This window comes from Lactuca sativa, chromosome 2 (assembly GCF_002870075.4).
Source record: "Lactuca sativa cultivar Salinas chromosome 2, Lsat_Salinas_v11, whole genome shotgun sequence".
In the NCBI taxonomy this organism is placed as follows: Eukaryota; Viridiplantae; Streptophyta; class Magnoliopsida; order Asterales; family Asteraceae; genus Lactuca; species Lactuca sativa.
In genome coordinates, this window is record NC_056624.2 from 6,150,751 (window position 1) to 6,168,682 (window position 17,932).

Genomic DNA, 17,932 nt, shown 5'->3' on the forward strand with positions numbered 1-17,932 from the left:
TGCCCAACCTAAAAAACCCAATTACTTTTCCTCGTTCTTAATATTTGTTTTAAATACATATTATTACCACTACTCTACTCTTAAATCTAACACTTTTCATTGCAAGCAGGAGTTGAACCCTCAACATTTTGATGAGGGGCACATTTCTGTCAACTCCTAATACCATTAAGACATAAGAGCACCCACAATGAATAAAACTTTATAGATTTGAATAGATTCCCACTCCATCCATTAAATACATATCTAAATTTACTTTTAACACCCATTGATCATTGAACAATATGCAGTATGCAGTATGTGTGTTCATATTATATGCTATTATTATGTTATGTTATGTTCAGTTAGTTCGGGACCTCGATCCAATGCAGTTGTTAGAGTGCTTAATGTCTTTGTGATTCAAGCATGTTTTGTGTTATGTGTTTCGGACTCTGGTCCAATGCAGTATGCAGTATATGTGTTCATGCTAGTTGATATGTTTATGCTATGTTCAGTCAGTTTCCGGACTTCGGTCTGATGCAGGGGACGGGGTCTCAGTCAGTTCTGGACTTCGGTCCGATGCAGTTAGTTCCGGAGTTCGGTCCGATGCAGTTAGTTCCGGACTTCGGTCCAATGCAGGGGACGGGGTCCCAGTTAGTTCCAAACTTTGGTCCGATGCAGTGGGCAATGCCCAATATGTGTTTATATGTTATTGTATGGTATGTGGTAGTTTGGGGGAGCTCACTAAGCTTCGTGCTTACAGTTTCAGTTTTGGTTTCTGGTACTCGGTTTTCAAAAGAGGAGCTCGGGAAGATTGCAATGCATACACCATTTGTTCAGCCTGGGGTGTTTATACTCTGATATATTTGACAGTTGTTATGATATTTTGATATGATTGATACAGTTACTATGACTTTTGAGTTACTCGTTCCATGGTTTTATTATATATGACATTAGATGTTGTGATTTTTAGTAATATTAAAACAAAAAATTTTTGGTGGTATTTTTGGGTTGTTACAAGTTGGTATCAGAGCCTTTTTGAGGGATTCGGGCGCACTCCCGAGTATGTCTGAACTCAAACTAAGGAAGTGATATAAAGTTTTCATGAGAAAAACCATGGTTACAAAAGAATTTAGAGAAAAGAAAACAATTTTAGAAAAAGTATAAAGAAAAGAGTTTTAGAAAAAGCGAAAAGCGTTTTGAAAAGAGAAAAGGGTGTGGTGCATGTAATCAGCCGAGCTCAAGTAAGTACTCCCAAATTACCCATACAAGTTTATGTTATGATTGTCAGTTTCAGTTACAGTAGAACAGCATGCTAGAATAGGACTAAGGATCTAGGAGGATGCCTTATGTGCCTGCTATATGTGTTTCAGCTTTATGAGAATCGCATGCTAGTATTGAGTAGACAGTAGTAGGATAGCATGTTCAGGTTATGCCTGATAGTATGAGCTTAGCATTGTATGCTAGTACAGTTTCTCGTTATGAGAATAGATTTTCTTGAGTAGTTTCCTATGTCTGAATGCTGCTTGCTTTGTGCTTTGTAGGACTCTGAGTGATGGGAGTTAGCCGTTAGGTGAATACATCATGTCACATGTGATCAGGATTGAATAATCTCATAGTGCTGGATTGGGCCCTATTGCGCAGCTCTTGTTTTAGTCTAACCGTTGTAGGGACGAGTCTTTTACTCGAAGGATTATCTGATCCTCGTCACATGTGATGGTATTCATGTGATCGCTAATTAGCATTACAGGGAGGCCTTCAGCAGTCGAGTATTGGATTGGGTAGAGTCAGAGATTACCCTAGGGCAAGCCTAGGATGAGAGTAGCAGAGATCAGTAGTAGTAGAAGTGACTTGGTGGAGAGTGTTGTAAGTCTGCGGGCGTAGGGAATCAGGTTAGGGATACCAGTCAGGACATGAGTTCAGCTGAGTGCAGGTCAAGCGCGTGATTGATCTAGTATGGAGAGTGTTGTAAGTCTGCGGGTGTAGCCATAGTATTCACTAGAAGCCGGATAGTGTTAGAGTGTTGTAAGTCTGCGGGTGTAGCCATAGCACTCACTAGCATCCATATAATGTTAAAGTGTTGTAAGTTTGTGGGTGTAGCCGTAGCATTCACTAGCAGCCTGGTAGTGTTAGAGTGTTGTAAGTCTACGGGTGCAGCCGTAGCATTCACTAGCAGCCAGATAATACTAGAATGTCGTAAGTCTACGGGTGTAGCCATAACATTCACTAGGTTGGTAGATAGCGTGAGTGCGCTGTTAGGACGCGGAAAGAATAGTAGTACCCCCCAGTTCGGGTGTAGAAGTGAGGATATAGAAATCCATGGATTGGATTTCGCAATTTCCCAGATGGATTAAACTTGGTTAAGATATTGATAAGACTGTAGGAGCTCCATTACAGCTATGAGAGCAAGGTAACAGTGGACTGCTTAAGGTCATTCAAAACATAAGGCTACCAATGGTCATGTAGCAATCACTTTTAGCCTTGGGGTTTGGTGATGTCAGGATTCGACGCATGGAACCAATCAGTTAGATCAGAAAGTTGTTCGAGTTACAGTGGTATGATAACTAGTTGCAACTAATTCTAGAGAAGGATTTCATTCAAAAGTCATGTGGGGCGACTAAGTGGGAGTCCTTTGGTTTTGTAGCCGGACCGGAACCCAGTATTTTAGATGATTGGCGGACAAATTGAGACCAGGTAGGTCTCGGTAGATGTTGGAAAGCAGCCATGTGGCAACATGCTGCTTCAGGCAGTTTAGTGTTTCAGGCAGTTGAGTGTCTCAGACAGTTCAGTTTTCAGGCAGTTAGTGTTTCAGGCAGTTCAGTGTTTTCAGGCAAGTTAGTGTTCCAGACAATTTTGGGTCTCCAACAGTAATGGTATTTGAGGATCTCATGTATGGTAGGCGTAACAGATTGCTGAGTAATGCTAAGTCACCCACTGCGGGGTTCAGCTATAATGATTCAGTATGAGGGGCTTGTCAGGGATTCAGACCACCTCGAGACTGCAGGTTTCAGATTTGGTTGTTGTGATTGTCGCAAAGGGTTCGTTAGTATGGGTTTTAGAACCCTGCGAGGGATGATTTGGATTGCCTTGGAAGGGCTAGGATGTAGCCATAATTGTGGTCATGTTACCGGAGTGGTTTGGCGCGTAAGGAATGGTAAGGATTGATTTTGAGGACGAAATCTAATTTAAGTGGGGGAGAGTTGTAACACCCCATTTATTTAGACAAATTAATAAATGTAAGTCACGGACTAAATTGTGAAGAATTTTAGAAGTTGGGGGTTAAAAGTGTATGTTCCAGATTAGTTTTGTAGATTAGTTTTGTAAGTATTTATGAAGGCATGGACTAAATGGTAATTTATGGGACTTCTTTTGAAAAGATTTTAGAGGTTAAGGGAGTAATTGATAAATTCTGGATTTTATTTGTAAGGAAATTCCGAAACTGGGGTAGAAAAGGTAAATTAAGGCCTTGGTTTGAAAAGATGTTAATGGGGAGGGACCGTTCTTGCCAATATGGAATGAATATTGTTGGTAGCAGGTATATAACTGTTGCATCGCTCAATACCCTAACCCTAGAGAGTGTTATACTCAACCGCCGACTTCACTACTCTCGTACCCTCCTCCAGCCGTCACCCGCCTCCTTCACATTTTTCCGGCCAGACGAAGACCCGACGGCCAACAACGTCATGTCGTCGTTCAGAGCCACACTCCATCATGTCGCCATCCCGCTGCCGACGCAAACCAAGAGCGGATGTCATCTCCTTCTTCCTCCTGTTGCCGCCACTCTCAACAACTGGTGGAGTCGCATCGAGCCTCTCCATCTCCTCCTACCGCTGCTCAGTCGCTGTTGATCATCCTGAGCGGCTGTTGCGGCTGGTGCTCCTTTCTGGCTGCCTTGCGCCATTTCGAGCGGTGGATGTGGTCGGAGTACACCTCTAGATCGAACTCGCGACGTTTTGGGTTTGGTGGATGTTGTTGCTGAGTTAGGACTCAAGGAAACTCGCCACCACCGTAAGGTGGTGGCTGTCATCGAAAATCCTCCGGTAATCGCAGCTGTTGTAGTCGCCTCGTGTCACCGCCACCACTGTACGCCACCAAGTAGGTTGCTGGTTTCGTTTGCAACAGAAAACGTGCGTGTGTGAGTGTCTATTGCATTTAAGTGGTGTTTGGGTGTTGTTTAGCCGGAATTCTCGAAGAACAGCCACCACCACCACCTTAGGGTGGTGGCTGCTGCCTAGCGCCACCGCAGGCCGCCACGGTGTGGTTGTGTGGGTGTGTGTTAGTTAGTGCGTGTGTTTATCCTTGAGTAAAGCATTGTAAATTGTAACAAGAATGGTATAATGGAAAGAAAGTCATAACCACCACCGGCCGCCGTGTCGGGTGGCGGTGTGCCTTGTCTCGCTGTGTGATTCGTTTGGAGTGCTTGAAAACCTAATGTGCCCAAAGAAGCCCTAATGGGCCTAATGAAGAGTAATGGACTTAGTGAAAAACCCTAAAGGGCTTAATAATATTCTAGTGGGCTTAATAGGCCTAATAAAACCCTAATTGATGCAAAGGTCCAACAAATTGATAAATGGGCTAGTAATTGGGTTGGGAAACCCTAATGCCAATAAAACCCTAATTTTGAGAATTAATCGGGCCCACGCGGAAATTATTTAATAGTTTGAAGTATTAAATAATAAGCATTGACAAGATTAACCTAAGTGATATTTGACTTAATGAATTAAGTCCTTAATGGGTTAAGTAAGAAACACTTAACCCTTGTTATCATTTTATGTGAAACCCTAATTTCTCTTGGGCAATGTATTGGGCCATCCAAGAACAAGAAAATGGACTAGAATAATTTAATGGGCTTTAGGGTAAGGCCCATAGGAGGGTGTGGGCCCAATTTGGAAAATTAGGCCATAGATGGGCCATAGTTGGGGCCTAGATGGTTGTGTGATATTGGGCCCTTAGAATGAGACATGTTGGACTGGACTGATCAATTGGGCCTTATGGGAAGTCCATGTAGAGGCTTGGGCCCAATTTGGAAAATTGGGCCATATGTTGGGCTTTGATCCCTAGTTGACTTTGGGCCTATGGATTGGGCCTTGGGCTTGTAGTAATTACCCAAAGTATGTATTTATAGTTATGTGTTAGAACCCAATTATTAATTAGGTGTTATTTTGGTGTTGACAGTTCGGGAATCTGTCATCCAACAACTAAGGTTGAGTCTGCGGGACTTTAGCAATGTGGGATTGTGTCTACGGGACTTCAACAGTGTGAGGTGAGTTTTCCTTCTAGTAGGAATGGGTCTACAGCCACAATGCCGGCCCGTTTAGTTAGCAGTAGTTCCGGACTACAGTCCAATGCAGTAGTTCAGTATGCTTGGTGTCTTTGTGATACATACATGGTATGAGTTATGTGTTCCGGACTATGGTCCGATGCAGTATGCAGTATGTGTGTTCATATTATATGCTATTATTATGTTATGCTATGTTCAGTTAGTTCGGGACCTCGGTCCGATGCAGTTGTTAGAGTGCTTAATGTCTTTGTGATTCAAGCATGTTTTGTGTTATGTGTTCCGGACTTTGGTCCGATGCAATATGCAGTATATGTGTTCATGCTAGTTGATATGTTTATGCTATGTTCAGTCAGTTTCCGGACTTCGGTCCGATGCAGGGGACGGGGTCCCAGTCAGTTCTGGACTTTGGTCCGATGCAGTCAGTTCCGGAGTTCCCTCCGATGCAGTTAGTTCCGGACTTCGGTCCGATGCAAGGGACGGGGTCCCAGTTACTTCCAGACTTCGGTCCGATGCAGTTTTCGAACTTCGGTCAGATGCAGTGGGCAAGGCCCAATATGTGTTTATATGTTATTGTATGGTATGTGGTAGTTTGGTGGAGCTCACTAAGCTTCGTGCTTACAGTTTCAGGTACTCAGTTTTCAAAAGAGGAGCTCGGGAAGATTGCAGTGCACACACTATTTGTTCAGCGTGGGGTGTTTATACTCTGATATATTTGACAATTATTATGATATTTTGATATGATTGATACAGTTTTTGTTTTGATACAGTTACTATGACTTTTGAGTTACTCGTTCCATGGTTTTATTATATATGACATTTGATGTTGTGATTTTTAGTAATATTAAAACAAAAATTTTTGGGTGGTATTTTTGGGTTGTTACATTGGTTGTCGGGGTTGTTGGGTTTTTATTAAAAATAGTCTTACTTTAGTGACAAATTCAATGTAATGAGAAACGGAAGCATTTTCACAGTTGAATAAACTAAAATCATTTTACCCACTAAGGATCATTTTGCAAAGCATAGAAAGATTAAAACGCCTATATAAAAGGAAAAGATAAGTTTACAACCTTTGAAGATTTGACTTCCTTTTGACAATTAGGATGATGATGAAGACGACAAAGACTCAAAGGAGGGATTCTCTAGAAGTATCCATCCAAGCAAGGATAAACTACTTCAAAAAGCTAGTCTTTACTTGTATATAACTTGTTCTTAAGTTTTAAGATATATATTAAAATATTCTTAAAGACTACTGTGCACTTGTCAATTTATTGTTAATTAATTTTATGGTGTATATATCTCTTTTATAATTAATTTATGATTTATATATTAAAATTTTGAAATAAAATAATTTTTCATAAAACCTAAGCCAGGTTACAAGCTTCTTTAGCCCCTTCTTCTTCAACTCTCCTCATCCACTTGTTAGATTAAGGTGTTTAAGCTTATAACTAAATTGGTATATACTTATAATTTAAAGCAAATTCCTTTTTGGGTTACCCTCGTATTTCGAATTCACAATATGATTACGACATCCCTATTTATATTTCGAATGGTGAGGAATGGCAAAGAACGGTTTGAACTTTCGAAAGATATATCTATCAATCTTGAAGGGTTTAAACACACACACACACACTATCTAAATAAGGTGTATAATATTAAAAAGTCTAATTGGAGACTTACTGAAGTATCGTGTAACATAAATATGTACTTCTGTAGGGAAGGAAAAGGGTATTGATTTCTAGAAGTCCAGTTGATTTCTAGGTACATGTTAATGGGAGCGTAACTGTTATGCTAGTATTGCATGTTGACAATATTGTTCATAGAAAACAATGTTTATGTTTTTTGCATATTGTAAAGTTCGGAAAGTGTTTCGCTATAGTGGACTTCTGGGAGAGGGCACTCATACTTCATTTGGAATCTAAAGGTTTAGGTCATATGGTTTAATGGAACCAAGTCAAAGACATATACGAATAGCACGTTGAAATCTTTTAACATCGGGGATTCTATTTATGGAAATATTATATCAAGGAATCGAACATATATCAAATCCTTATGTAAGACATAATGAGTCGAGTCCCATATGCTTTGAATATAGGATCGATTGTATATGCTATAATACTCTCTTATTCTAATTTTTCAAATGCCTTTAGCATTGTGTGAAAAGGATTAAAATTTAATGTGATTAAAGTTGTTAAACAACTGTCAAGAACATTCTAAGGTTTACCGAAGATTGGTTGCTTGTGGACAGTTGAAAGTATGATATTGATATGATGGACCATAGTGACAGGTTTTCGATTGAGAGGATTCTTGTTCATAATTGATGGTCATATGAGAATACGGAAATGTTTCCATAATGAGAAATGCTTGTAGAATCTAATCAATCTATATGTCGTATAGAATGGGTGGTTATTGTGTTTATTTTAGAGATGCAATGATATTTTTGAAGAGCAAGAAACATGAATCCGCTTATAAGTTATAAATATAGGGTCCGTTTGTTGATTCTAAAGGTCATGTGGGGAAGAATAGCATGTTTTTTTATATATAAGTAAATCAATAGGTGTGAATTGTCACGACAAAAACTAAAAAGTAAATTAAAATAATAAAAAAGGACAATTGCAAATTTATAAAGCGAGGGAGGTAAATATGTAACTTCCTGTATCAAAGCAAAACAAAGGAGCAACATCATATGAAGCAATGCAAGTGTAATTTTTTTTGATATACGCGGGATTCAAACCTAGGTATACACCCGACCCAAGTGACGCTTTAACCGGTTGTTCCACGTATCTTTTATGTTCTGGTTTTAATAAAATCGTATATATTAATTACCTAACTGGATAATTGGATAATTAAAACTTGAGCCCTATTTTTTTCAAGCCTTATGCAACTGCACCCCCTCATGGGGCGTGTATATGTATTCCACCGAGTTAAACTATAATTTTGTTATTTCTGTAACCTATGGGATTGTGTGTATTTTAAAAGTTGTTTTTTGACTTTGGAGTGAAATGTTTAATACTAGTAAATGTTTATTGTGACAATGAATCGGCTATAAAGCTTGCTTTAAATTACTTTTTTCCATAAAAAAACAAAACATTTTGAAGTTGAAGTACAATTTGTATGTAAAAAGGTATCAAAAAAGGCTTTTTTAAAATAATTAAAATTGATACAGAAAAACAACTGATACTTTAAACGCATCGTTCTTTTCTTACATCCCGCTCCCGAGTTGTAGCAAAGAAAAGAAGAGAAGAGAAAAGAAAGTAACGAGAGAAAAAAAGAGAAAAGAAAGGAAAAAGAAATTGTCATTTGTGCTCCTGAGTTGGAGAGAAATGGAAGGAAAGTTAAACATTTTGTTCTTTTTTTTCAAATCCTCCCAAATCGGGAGGAAAGGTAGGAGGGAAAGTTTTCCTTCCATTTCCTTCCACTTACTTCCTTTAATGAAACTCGGGAGCACCATTCTCTCTTGCTTTCCTCTCATTTCCTCTCATTTCCTTTCTTTTCTCTCTTTAAGTTGAACTCGGGAGCGGGGTGTTAATGTTGATCTTAAGAGGGGTATTGAGAACAATGACTTAATAAGAAGATTAGCATTGAGCTTAATGGAATATTAACTTACATTAAGGGTATAATATGTAAAAGCTGTGAAAGTATGAAGAATGAAAGAATTTCAGATTAGACAGAGTAAAGTGTAGACGAAGGACTGCGACTCGTTTCTCTTGAATTTGAAAAACACGCTGACCCCACCTGTGTTGGATTCCACCGGTTTTACCAACCGGTTTATGACCCGGAGCTTAAATACGAGACATAGAGACAGAATTCGTCATTCGCTCATTCTCTACACACAGACACACAAGCTGTTCTTAGACCTCATACTCTCTCGTATGTGTTAGGTTTCCTTGTAGGGTTTGTTCTTGTTCACGTACTTTGTAATTGCTATGTTAGTTTCTTAGGTCATATGAGTGTGGGTATAATCTGTAACGAGCTTTGGTTGTATCTGTATTCCATTTTTCAATAAAAAGAGTTCGTTTTTTTAACAATAGTCTTGTTAACATATACTTCTTTACAAAGCAGCGGCAGCAACAAGCATACGCTTTCGAATAACCTGTTCACAACTTCAAGTACACTTCTCTAAGAAGCAGCGGTAGCAGCAAGCAGAGTCGAATAGAGGACAGCCAGGTACGTTTTTTGTTAAAATTTTCCCCTGTTTATGTGAATTTTTGACTCGGTTTTGTTGTTTTTTCGTTTTAAATCATTTGCTCCTTGACCAAAGTATGTGGGAATTATGTTTGTTTTGCTACTCGTTGTAGATTGTTTCCTTGGTTTGATTACTGAAGAATGTTATGGACTCTTTGAACTAGAGACCAGTTATTGGGGCTTAGAGGACCATGCCCCCCAACTTTTTCCATAAATTACTATAGATTTTGGCTCCATAGGCAAAAACTAAAGCTTCTCATATTATATAAGTTATGTATAGCCTCATAATTAAAACTAATAACATGTATTGACATTTTCTTTTAAAAAATTATAATAGGTTATAAATGTAAAAGAAAGTCAATGGTTTTATGCTGCAATAGTTAGTTTGGAGGCTATTGTACATGAACTAGAAAACATAAAAATTGTCTAGATCTACTTTGATGAACGATGTAAAAATATTATATATTAATAGTCTTGTCTGGATTTTTTGATATATTGTACTGTATTGAAGTTTTGGTTTCGGCACCCTTAATTGTGTTGTGATGGTCGACTGGTTGTGTTCCGCCTTGTAGGGTAGGGCTCTGTTTCAAACAGTATTTAAAGAAGGTTGCTCAGGCGGTATAAAAGATTTAACTTAGCAGGTGTAGCTCGTGTTTACCCTACTTTGCTAGAATGGTGCATATGTAAATTATCTTTTTCTCCTCTTCCTGTACTATTGCTGGCCTTTTGTTAGTTTTCCTTTTTTCCTATATAATTATTTCCATCCAACAAAAAAGCAAATCATTAAAATTCCTTCTTGTTTTTGACCCTTCTAGTTTACTCTGTCTTCTATTTTTGTCTCAGATCCTAAATTTCTTCTTGATCAAGGTCTTAATCTTGGTCTGATAACAGGCAAGAGTAAAAACAACCATCAAAAGAAAATGACCAACAATCAAAATAAGAAGTCAAATTGCCCGGGGGACACAACGGAGAGTAGAGCAGACACACCGCCGGTCCCAGCGGTGCTAGAGATCGATGCTAATAGATCTGTAGCGCAGACGTTGGTCGATAATACGTATCCATGTGGGCATAAAAGGGTTGGGGTTTTAGAGTACACTGTTGATATCATGAGATATAGCTTGAAGATCAAGCCCGATCAAAATGACATGGAAAAATACCGTATTGAGTTCACTTATGATGCCCATGTTGATGGCAGGTAAAGTTTTTACTCTTACGTATATAAACATAGCCGTTGCGAACATTTTATGTTTGAACATTTCATCAAAAAATTTCTAGTCATGTATCTTGTAGATATATACTGTGTTTTATGCCGTATGAACTTATGATAATCGGTTTTATATTGTTCTCCTGGCAGCATCACTCTTTATTTCTTTGAAATAGGGGGAGAAGACTTAGCTAAAAAGCTGCTTCAAACCATTACAGTAGAAGTCAAAAAAGGATTGTGCAAGAAATTTATACATACAGGAGATCTATTTGACCTTCCCTTACATAAGAGAGGTTTAACAGAGGTTTATCATTTAGCAATAAAGACACATGCAACTTCATGCAACTCAAAACATGGAAGTTCTTCGGACCCAAAAGATGAAAGTACAGACTGTGTTACCCAATCAACTCTAGCAGTGTTTGAGAAGGTGAAGGGTGAAAACCAGGTTAGGGTTACAAACCAGATCATATGGGTGAATGGACAGATGCATGTGTGTCATGATTTTGTTGGATTATGTAAGCCCATGGGTATTGATCGGAAAGATCTTGGTAACAATTGTCTTCTATGTTTATCAAAAAGCTACCCTGGTATACATCGTCCAATTGGGAACATATCACTTTCTAAAAAAGAAATTGGGCAGGGGAGGGATGGAACTCTTGTATTCGAGGGAACTTATGCTGGTAGAGAGGCTGCTGTGAAAAGGACTCGTATTATGCATCGTGATGTTGCAAACAACGAGATTCAAATTTTGAAGGAAATTGATCATCCTAATATTGTTCGGTTTTATGGTAAGGAGGATGATGGACGTTTTGTTTATACTGCTCTTGAGAGGTGTCAATGCAATTTACGTGAGTTGATATCGTCATGTGATGAATCGGATGGATTCAAGCTGAAACTGGACGGTTTCAGGGATTTGGAACTATGGAAGGTCAATGTATATCCTTCAGAGCACTTGTTGGAAATTTTAAGGTTACATCATGTTCCTTTTTATTTTTATTTTTTATTTTTAAGTGTTGTGTGGATGAATGATGATTAAATGATATTTTAGAAAATCACGACGTACAAACATGAGAAAATTGGAAGGCCAATGTATATCCTTCATTTATTTGTTTATTTTTGTCTAAATTCACTAAAACAGTTTTGTTCCATCTTTTTGGGTGAGACTAAAATCTAAAAATTTAGTCGTAAGTCTTTGTCCCATCTTGTTATGTTATGTTTTGTTCCTTTGTATCACCTTATTTCTATCTCCAGTTCCTATGCATATGTTTTCTTTTAATAACATTATTTATTGAAACTCATAATATTCTTTGGTATATATGAATTACAGGGATATAGTTAAAGGAACTGCCCATTTACATGAACTTGGAATTTTTCACATGAACTTGAACTCTCAAAACATCTTAATACACAGAGATACTTCCATTACGACAAAAGTCTCCGGAATGGGCAGAAGCAAGCGCTGCCTATCTGACAATAAATCTTCTTTAACCGAAAGCACAACAAGCAAGTCTTCTTTTATTGTTTCATTTATGATTTATGATATGATAGATTACTTTACTGATATTTGAATGGGCAAGAAAAAGAAAAATAGTTTCTAATTGTTCCTTATTATAGCATTCTATTTTTGTTTTTTTTCTTATTACAACACTGTGCTTTCAAGGTTCTACATTATTAAAGCATTGCTCTTTAGAAAATTTACCCACGTTAGCATTGAGACTGGACTTGATCATATCTTCGACAGACTTGGCAGCCCAGATAGCTGCCTCTAGAGTAGGTGCTTGACGCACTGGCACCGCGTACTCCCATGGAAGTCCTTTTGCGTACTTGTCGATTTTCGTCAGCTCATCCGGAACAAGACGCAAGGCGAACTCCATCTTCTCTGTGAAGTTGTTGGTGTATTCATCGATTGACATGCTTCCCTTCTTCAGGGTTAGAAACTGGTTCTCTAGCTCAAGCAGGTTTTGAGCTGAGCAGTACTTTCGTTTGAATTGCACCAGAAATTCTGCCCATGTCAGTTGCAGAGGCTCATTAGGGCTCAGAGTCTTCCCCAAGGTATTCCACCAACGTACAACGCCTCCTCGAAACTGACGCACTGCAAATGTGGTCTGTAGCTTCCCTCTACAACCGCATGTCATGAAGGCTAACTCCATCTCCGAGATCCAATCCATGACCCCGATCGAATCCTCCTTTCCAGTGAAAGTCGATGGCTTGCAAGTCAGAAAATCCTTGTACTTGCATCCATTCCTCTCGACCTCGTCATCTTGGTTGTTTTGTCGAACTATTGGTGGGTTGACTTGACTAACAGTCCCACTGTAGTTTCCTTCCTCAGTCTGCCCTTCGTTCAACTCGGGCTGTTCGATCTGAATAGTGGCTTCCTCACGATTTTGCTGGAGCAAACGTCTAGTTCCTCCATTTGACGATCCAACATCGCTTGCACTCCGTCCATTGTGACTGGCTCAGCAGCGGCTTCCATCACCGGTATTTGCTCAATCACTGGGGGTTGGTTTCTGTTCCCATTTGCATTCACGTTTCCGCTACGGGTTCTTGCCATCTTGATCTATACACCAAATAAGGTGAATCTAGATCTTTACTTAGGATTGACGGTTAAATCATCCTTATCACTCCGAAACGTTTATATGCTAGTTCTAATATCGTAGTCGTACGTTTAGAATCCTAAACACATAAGGTTTCCAGATCCGGTCGGCAACAGACCATAGATCCGAACAAGTAACAACATATCAGGCACAAGTATTTAGCACATAAAAGCATTTTAGGCATAATTCCTAAAATAAGCTAGTGCTCACACCTCACAATCATCGCTTAGCATTCTAAGTTTAAGTCTAGAAATAAATTCATATTCCTAGTTCGCTTAAACTAATGCTCTGATACCAACTGTGACATCCCCAAAATCACGGCCAGAAAAGACCGATTTTGTTTATGCTTTATAAAAATCAGAGTACTTCATTTTATAAAAAGGTTGCGGAATTTGTTCCCAGAAAAACATGGTAAATACGTTATTAAAACATTTTCGAAGAAACATATTTATTTCATTTTAAAACGTTTGGGATGTCATCGTTAATACAGGAACATAAGCATAAACAGAACTTACAATTATTCACACTAGTGGTCTACATCTCTTTAAATCTCTCAGTGTAATGTCACTTCATATCAACACCTGTGATATAAATAAACTGAGTGGGTCAGGTTGGGAAACCTGGTGAGCACACAGGGATTTCAATCCCACAATGTTATACCATATATATAGTTTAAAATTCACAAAATATACAATTTCACCATACATATATATAAACAATTCTTATCCCACCCCGTCGATCCTCGCAACGAGGCTATCCATACTCTCGGACCTAAGATTAGTCGTTTTACCTACTCCATACTCTCGGATCAGAAATGAACGAATTTACCAAATCCATACTCTCGGACTAGGGACGAATGATTAATCCATACTCTCGGATTAAAGACGAATGATTATGCCTAATCCATACTCTCGGACTAGGGACAATAGCTAATCCATACTCTCGGATTAACGACGAATGATTATGCCTAATCCATATTCTCGGACTAGGGACAATGACTATGTCTAATCCATACTCCCGGATAAGTGACATATACTAACTTCTATTCTCTGAGTTTAACTCACTTGTACTCGTAAGAATATACTACCCAATATTCCTCATATTTAATTTAGGTCTACTCTTTATCCTAAATTATCAAATATAATCAGGTATGTTCTTTAACACGAATTTCAAGCAACATCAATTAACTCGCACATAAACATATAATTAATACTTCAATCAATACTTGTATTAAAATCATGTTCATGAAAGGGACTATGCACTCACATGAGAAGGTGGTGACTCGGTACTCGGACAGCGCTTCGTTTACTTTAAAATAATTTCCTTCGACGAAACCTAGTATTATCACCAATAGATTTTAGTCTATTATTCGTCGAGACTAATTAATAGTCTAGCTATTATTACTATTATATAAGCGTTAAAAAAAATACTTATATAACCCGTAATAATAGCCCAAGTATTTATTATATGTTCTTAATAACGTTAATATAATTAAATAAAAACTATATTAAAAATAACGTAGGCGTAGCTCACTTACAGCGGGTTTTATAGAAAACCAGGCTTTGCTTGGAGCAGCGTTTCCGAGCCGAAAAGCTCTTCTTCTCGGAGCCGTCGAGCACTCCAGGGCTTCCGCCTCGTGCTAGGGAGGTTCCCTAGGCTTTTCGGGGGATTTCGGGGCTAGAGAGAGGTTCTAGAGAGAGAGTAAAGAGAAGAAAGAATGGGAAAGGTGTGAAGAAAATGAGGGTGGGAGAGGTGGTATTTATAGGGTGAAAATGGCTGAACTTGGTGCCACATGTCACCATCTAGTGGCAAGACTTGGGGAGAAAGCAATGGCCAAAATTGTGCCACATCACCCATTTTCGCACAACACACTTCCGACTTCTAAAATCCGTAACTTTCACATACGACCTCCGTTTTTGACGTTCTTTATATCCACGCATAGGTAAAAATAATATCTACAACTTTCATTTTGACTCCGTCAGCTAATTCTCGACCGATCTTAAATTTAACAGTACGAGGCGTTTAGACTGTTAAATGACCGCGAAGAATTCGTAACTCCTTCATACAGACTACGTTTTCGTATGTCTTTTTACCGTTGAGTTCCTATTAATGAGATCTTCAACTCTCATTTATTTCACGTAAGCCAAAAACCGCTCGAACTAAAATTCGAGTTTCGGGCTGTACACTGCTAAGCCGAATCTTAGAAAAATCATAACTTCCTCATACGAAGTCAGATTTGGGCGTTCTTTTTATCGACGCTCTTCGTTTAACATATTCTACGACTTTTGTTTAGATTGCTAAGGCTAAAAAGTCTTCTATCGTAAATTCACTATTTACGTCTTCCGGTGCCGTGCCGGTTTTGCCGTAAAACTTCGGCGGGCCATAACTTCTTCGTTATAACTCGGATTTCGGCGTTCTTTATATGTATGGAAACCTTGTGGCATATTCTAAAACTTGGTTAAGACTATTCATTCTAAATAATCTTTTGTCGAAAAGTCATTTTTGACCCCTATTGCCCCTAAATTGACTAGCCCGGATCTGCGGGCGTTACATGCATCCTTGCTAAGAAGTTAGTGGAGCATGTGTGGTTTACCAGCACACTAATTGGTTCTAAGAAAAGGTGGCAAATGGTGATTCATTGTTTATCATAGTTCGGTGGAGCGTGTGTGGTTTACCGGCACATCGAATAGGTGATCGTTACAATGAAGGCACCGTGTAGATTTGCGTGGTTATTCACACCCACTTTGTGATCCTCGGCATCCCAGTTACAAACGAGAGGGGCATATCGAGATTTAAACATGTCATTGAAAAGTTCAATGAATCTCATCGAAATCTAGGACTTCTCAATGCGTTTAAAACTTATAGGTAATGTTATCATGGTGGAGAATTAGTGAATCGTCATTCACTTACTTTCAAATTGTTTGCATGTTGGATTACGACATCCCTTTTCTAATATGTAAATAATGTTGTTGGATCCTAGCCCTAATTTTTCTTATTGGGTGATAATTAGGGATTCAAAGCAACTCGAGAGAGAAGAACTTGGGAGGTGTAGGAAGAGAATGAGCCATTGGAGACTATTTATAGGCGATTTTTGGGGTGCTCTTGGGGTGCACATTATGCATTTTAAGGCGACGTCTCCCCAGCCGCTTTGTATCACGTGTCGGCCTCTCTGTGGTCTGCGTTTTCACTTTCAAGAGACGTACGTCGTGCACCTAGCGCGCACCGCGCGCAACACAAAATGCATATTTTGTAAATTCCATAAATTCTTCATACAAACTCCGTTTTTGATGTTCTTTATATCCTCAGAAAGCTCTCAACGAGATCTACAACTTTCCTTTAGATTCCATTGGCTAATCTGACTTTATTTTCGTCCCTATTTTTATATGATTAAATGATTTTGCTAAAATCATAATATTTGCGTATGGACTCCGTTTTTGGCATTCTTTTTTTCTCAAAATTCCTATCTTAAAGAGTACTACGATTTTCCTTTTGGTGACTTTAGCTAAAAGTCAACCATTTTTTTTTTGTAGCTTTTTATGTCACATATTCCTTATGCACGACTGACTTTTATATCTTATAAAAATCATATCTAATTCATACAGAGTCAGATTTCTATGAGATTTATATTTTCGAAATCGGAACGACATGTACTTTCTAAATATATAATAATATATATATGTTTTGGCGCACTTATTTTTTACGGTTTACAAATGATTCAACTTATTTTTTCCTAATTTTCTTAATATGAAACTTATATTATATAGTGTATAGCGCGCACAACTACAGATTATCCTATTCAAGGATTTAGTTTTAATAATTATTACTTATTATGTGTAACCCGAATTTGTGGTTATTACAATAGTCTCACAAAGATGCAAATGTGCATAAACCAAATCAATAAACTAGTGATAATTTTCATGAGTCATCACAAGAATTATCAGGTCCATTCATAAACTTTTAAAGTTACTTTAAAAACACGTATGGACATTTTCTTACCAAAACAAAAGTCATCAATGTTTTTCAAAAACCAATATTATCTAAATAATATAATAATTAAAACATGCAAGCAAAATGGCTCTAATACCATTTGTTGGGTTTTATTTACAATTTTAGTTCTAAAAAACGAAAAAAATTAGCAATGAAAGCATTATAAAAATTAAATAACATAAAACTATTTTATACTCACCAAATATCATTTTGAATTAACATGAAATACCAATCACACCCATAGGAGGTTCAAGAATAACAATATTTGAAGACTTTAAATCCTATTAGGAGGAGTTTCCAAGTTGATGGAGATGGTAATAATACAAATAAGAGCTCATCTAGAGGTATTGACCAACAAGTAATTAAGACATTGTATGTTCGTTTATAACTTGCAATATGAAAACTCTTAATCTTTTAAGCACAAAACCAATTTTGTCTTAAAAGAGAGTGTATGTATCAAACTTATTCTTTATGTTATACCGCTTTAGAGAGTAGAAGAGAAGAAAAGAGAGGTTGGAGGTTTCACTAGTAAAGAAAAGTCGCACGAAAGCCTTTATTAATCGACTATTGTCCTTTGTGTCTTAACACTTTAAGACATACCGTACCTTCAATTCCACATGCTTAATGATTATAATAAAGCATGTATTGCTTAATAAAATAAGAAAATGTGATAAAAGTGTGTCCTCTTAGAAGGATATTGGTTTTGGC

General features: G+C 38.0%; 1 protein-coding gene across 6 annotated transcripts; it reads left to right on the plus strand.

Annotated features, from left to right (window-relative positions):
• The first annotated feature begins 8,941 nt into the window (after window positions 1-8,941).
• On the plus strand, window positions 8,942-12,254 carry LOC128125859 (uncharacterized). Of its 6 annotated transcripts, none has more exons than XM_052768243.1 (5): window positions 8,942-9,124; window positions 9,317-9,421; window positions 10,283-10,634; window positions 10,794-11,612; window positions 11,971-12,254. In XM_052768243.1, the coding sequence occupies exons 3-5, from the start codon at window positions 10,360-10,362 to the stop codon at window positions 12,209-12,211; spliced, it is 1,335 nt and encodes a 444-aa protein (XP_052624203.1). In that variant the 5' UTR covers window positions 8,942-9,124; window positions 9,317-9,421; window positions 10,283-10,359; the 3' UTR covers window positions 12,212-12,254. The 6 variants fall into 6 exon arrangements, with proteins under 6 accessions (XP_052624203.1, XP_052624205.1, XP_052624204.1 ...); XM_052768245.1 differs by having other exon boundaries at window positions 10,307-10,634; XM_052768244.1 differs by having other exon boundaries at window positions 10,331-10,634.
• Window positions 12,255-17,932: the final 5,678 nt, after the last annotated feature.

What these genes read in the sequence shown, in the direction of transcription:
- LOC128125859 (XM_023883803.3), top strand. Translation starts at nt 10,360, where the DNA reads ATGACCAACAATCAAAATAAGAAGTCAAATTGCCCGGGGGACACAACG. An exon ending in GATGCCCATGTTGATGGCAG is followed by an intron (nt 10,635 to 10,793) that starts GTAAAGTTTTTA and finishes TTCTCCTGGCAG; the next exon opens with CATCACTCTTTATTTCTTTG. An exon ending in CACTTGTTGGAAATTTTAAG is followed by an intron (nt 11,613 to 11,970) that starts GTTACATCATGT and finishes TATGAATTACAG; the next exon opens with GGATATAGTTAAAGGAACTG.